Raw genomic sequence first — 4670 nt, forward strand, 5'->3', positions numbered from 1 at the left:
AATATTTTTTAACACCAAATCGTCTTAGTAACAAAAGACGATGGATTAATGGCAATGTCGTAAACCTTTGTTAGCAGTGCTGCAAAGTGCACGTCAAGATAAGACGTAAAAGATAAAGTAAAAGAAATATGGTGACCGGCCTCGGTTAACAGGTGAAAGTCTGAGGGGTCTTATCTAGCTATAAAACCATGGGCATAAATTTTAATGGTACTCCAGGTCATTGACACGTTTCTGTCCAGTACTTTCGCATTCATCTTGCAGAAAGGATCAAATACTAAAACAATTAAAAGCACAGAGTTCTAATGTATGTGATTCCTAAAATGAATATCATTTGATTGCAATTGTTGGTATCCTAAATTTGTTTTTCTTAAAACTGTTCAGCCAACCCTCGTATAAACCTAGTTCGGTTATATATTTTTCAAAAACAGTCTGTATTCTTTATATCAAACTACTCAATACGAGTACGATCCTTAATTGAATTTTATGATTATATATCTCTCTCGATTCATGAGTAGATTTCATAATTAGTAGGTATGTATTTTTTCTCTGTACAATTGCATCCTGTAAATATAATATATCGTCGTAAATATCATGTCGAATTGGATTTCAGGGAAGGGAGGGTTTGATTCTCCCAAATGTACAGGCCTAGGGTGGAGCAGACACTTTATTTAGAAATTAGGATTAAGGGTCTTGATATTGGGTTTTCTTCTGTTCTTATTCTGATCTGAAATTAGAAAAAATAACTCGCCCAATGGGCGAGAAGTATAGTATCTGTTATGTACTGATTGTTTTTAGTTTACTATGAACAATATTATCATTTAAGTTCTTATTTTTTGAATATGCAACTATCATTTTCTGCTTATAGACATGGGGGAATTTCTCTTGAAGGCTCTTATAGTGGGCATGAACTATCTTGCTTGCTCGATTGCTGGTTGTATTAAACGGGACAACAAAGGGTGCTATGCCTACATTATGATGAATATTTAGTCCTATAGGTCTTGCTGTATTCAATGTCTCAATCCAATGGGCCTCCCTAGATTGACGGAATTTGGTAGTTTCATCTTCGGGCAAGTCAATTTCTATACGCTCAATTGGGATTAGGGTGAGATCGTCTATTGAATGGTCGTCGAGGTTGAAATGATTAGAAACAGGCTTGTCTTTCTTTAATTTGATGTCTGACCTATGAGCATTAAAGCGAGTTCGTAAATTATTCTTAGTTTCTCCTACATATTGTTTGGGGCATTTCTTGCATGANATTAAATATATTACATTCGAATGTTCACATGTTAGATGTTCCTGGATCGGGTACCTTTTATTCGTAGAATTGCTTACAAAATAATGAGTTTCTGATATAAAGGGACATGTTTTGCATCTACTGGACAAACATGGAGCACTTCTTAAAACTGGAGGTACTTCGGCATAAAGTCTGTTTTGTTTCGTAAAAATCGTTTAGAGTACCCACACTCTTTCAGTTTTGAGAAAACAATCGTACAGGCTTGGTTGAAATCAGAAGATCTTGTACAAATTCGATGAAATCGTAAAACTTGTGACTTAATTATACCAGAAAAGGTATGTTTTGGGTGAAAGGAGCTCTTGTGCAAGAGTTGATGAGTATCAGTTTCTTTGAAATACACTTTAATATCCAGTTTATTTGTTTCTGCTATGGAATCTCCCTTAAAGACTGTGGTATCGAGAAAGTCTATGCTTTTGTCACTCACGTTTGCGGTTAGTTTGATAGAAGGATGGTGGTTGTTGAGAATTTCAAAGAATTCCCAAAACTGTTCGATAGAATAAGTCCAAACCATAAAAATGTCATCCAAAAAGCGTCCGTAAAAAAGTGGGTCAAGTGGACAGAGGGGCAACACCTCACGTTCCCACTCTGCCATGAAAAGGTTTGCGTACGAAGGGGCGAATCGTTTGCCCATTGCTGGCCCTGAAGTTTGTAAATATGTTTTACCATTAAATGTGAAATCGTTTCGACTAAGACAAATCTCTAAAAGCTGTAGAATTGCATCGTCGGGTCTGTTTGGATCTGGGTTTCTATTAAAAGCTTTACGAACTGCCGTTAAACCAGTAGTGTTATCGATATTGGTATACATAGAAGAAACGTCGATAGAAATTAAAATAGCATTAGAGGGAACTCGAAGATTTTTTATTTTATTGACAAAATCGGTTGTGTCTTTAAGGTAGGCGCGATGTTGGCATGCTAGAGGTAGTAAGAAATGATCAATGTATTCTGGCACTGCATATGACTCACTACCACAGTCGGATATAATCGGGCGGCCTTTAGGGATTTTATTCGAGATAAACCACTCCTTGTTTGGATTCTTATGGATTTTAGGCAAAGTGTACAAATGTCTCTCGCGACAATCAGGTTTGGCAGACAGATAGTCATATTGTTTCTGTTTGAGATAACTAGTTTTGACTAAATCGGCAAGAATATTATTAATCATGTTAGCAGTTTCTTTGAAAATTGGTTTCGGTAAAATGGCATAATGTTTAGGATTATTCAGTTGATTCTCTGCTTCTGAAACGTAATCCTCCCTATTCAGAATGACACAACATGAACCTTTGTCACTCTTTTTAATAACAATGCTATCGTCTTTCTTAAGTAAGTTTAACGCTTCACGCTCCACTCGTGTGAGATTAGGCTTTTCGTGTGTTATGGAAAGGTTCACTGTTTGGCAATTCATACTAGCAAATGCTTTCAATATTTCAGGATGGATGGCGGTCTGAGGGGGTGTCCACGTGGATTTAGGAATAAACATTGTTCTAGCACCACGTGGGGGGTGGTTTCGAAAAAAATATGTGCAGCTAAGATTTCGTTGAAATCGTTCAATGGATGGTCGGAGATAATTCAAGTTAGCTATCTTTGGTGTGGGAATAAACTTAAGTCCACGGTCTAAGATTGAATGCTGAAGGGGTGTGAGAATTTTGCGGCTCAAGTTAACTACAGTTTGGCCTAGCGGTGGCCTCTCAGTATTTTTATCCCCAGTAATTAGTTTAAAGACTTACTCGATGCTTGAAGCTGGTGTATCCAAAACAAATAAATGCTGTTTGCTGTTTCTGGAGACCAATGAAGATTATCAACTGTTTCGAATTCATCTTCGTAGGGTGGTAAGATTGTTGCGCTGTTGATACTGGACTCCATCATCATGTTATTGAAGGTGCTGAGGTTCTGTGCTTTCTTCGAGATTTTATTTGAAATGGGTATACATGTGAAGAGGATCTTGGAGTTTGGGAAGGTTTTGTTGGCTGTGGCGATTAATTTCTGGGCTTGGTTAAAGGAGGTCTTTGGTATCTGATCACGGTTGTTGAGGCCTACATGAAGAATAATGGTAGTAGGTTTGGGATCATGGTCGTATGATTCCAGGATTGACTGTATGTGATGGATTTGGGCACCGGGGTAAGAATGTATTTCGGTGTCCGAACTGGTTTGGTAATTCGATTCAGGTTAGATGATCCAATTATTAAGGTTGATTTCTTTAGAGCAGGTAGTTTCCATAATGATTTGTCCTTGGTTTGGTGATAATACGGTTTGGTAGCGGATATAATGGTCGTCGATGGTGTGATTGGTACTGGTTTGGTAGTTGTTAGAATTGTAGCATTGGGAACGGACTGGGATCTGGTTCGAGGAGGGGAAGGTCTGGATACATGTCTCGACTTGGATGGAGACTGAGGGGTGGTTTGCTGGTCCAAAAACGCACAGAAGGAAGAAAGGTTGGCGGATCCTGGATCACGTGGTGAAGATTCAGATGGTGTGGAAGGGGAAGACGAGTCTGAAAGTGAAAAGAGAAGGGGTGTGCCCTCTCTACGAGAGCGTTTACCTATGTCTGCTGGACTAGGAGTAGGTGAACTTCGGGCTCGTTTAGGGGTGTGGTTCGGCAGCGTGGTAGCTCTAGATGGTGCAGGTGTAGTGTCCATTTCAGTTGGTAGAGATATGGTTACTCTGGTTTTTGTTTCGTTGATTGTTTGGTAGAATTTGGAAATTACAGCTTGAGTGAGACGTTTCCCATAGGAGCGACGGGCCCAGGACAGGGCATGAGAAACGATGCGGTCGACGGCAGGTGATGATAAAGACTTGGTACGAATGGTGGTCAGCTTCTCTTGAAGTGTGGTTTGGTAATGGTCGATCAGGACCTGCGTAACCTTACAGAGCCATGTCCGATTGAGGGATCTAATATTCGCGTCGACGGCTGATGTTTTCATTGCTGGACGGATAAAACTATCCAACTCAGAGACTTTGCGTTTGAAGGTAAACGCTGGTTGGCCTTGCTGTTGAAGGGTAAGGATTGCCAAATGATGGAGGCACTGCAAAACTTGCAAGAACACCTTCACAAAGGGTTCTTCCTCCTTATGAGTGGGGACTGGTTGGCGTCGGTGGGCTGGTAGTCGTTTCTGTTGTTGGTCAGGTCGATGGTTACCTCTTGATTGGTAGGCTGTGTTGTAGGTAGGTCGGCGATATAGTGGGATATAGCTGGATGGGTTGGTTGGTGGTCGGCGATTGGTAGGTGGTAGAGGTCGATGGAAGACAGGGCCGTTGTAGGGTACGTGATGTTGGTTTGGTTGACGATTAGTGTTTCTATTTCTGGCTTCTTGCCAGTGGTTGTTGTAGTTGGGGAGCATAATGAAAATAACTTGGGGTTAGAAGGGAATCCACAGCGGATGTA

At 40.3% G+C, this 4670-nt stretch overlaps 1 protein-coding gene across 1 annotated transcript; it reads right to left on the reverse strand.

Moving 5' to 3' along the window:
* Nucleotides 1–3321: 3321 nt before the first annotated feature.
* On the reverse strand, nucleotides 3322–4626 carry LOTGIDRAFT_166180 (hypothetical protein; the record flags this gene model as incomplete). Its single annotated transcript, XM_009063231.1, has 1 exon — nucleotides 3322–4626. One exon carries the CDS (start codon nucleotides 4624–4626, stop codon nucleotides 3322–3324), a length of 1305 nt encoding a protein of 434 aa, XP_009061479.1.
* Between the last annotated feature and the right edge of the window lie 44 nt (nucleotides 4627–4670).

This window comes from Lottia gigantea (genome assembly GCF_000327385.1).
Source record: "Lottia gigantea unplaced genomic scaffold LOTGIsca_56, whole genome shotgun sequence".
Taxonomy (NCBI): Eukaryota; Metazoa; Mollusca; class Gastropoda; family Lottiidae; genus Lottia; species Lottia gigantea.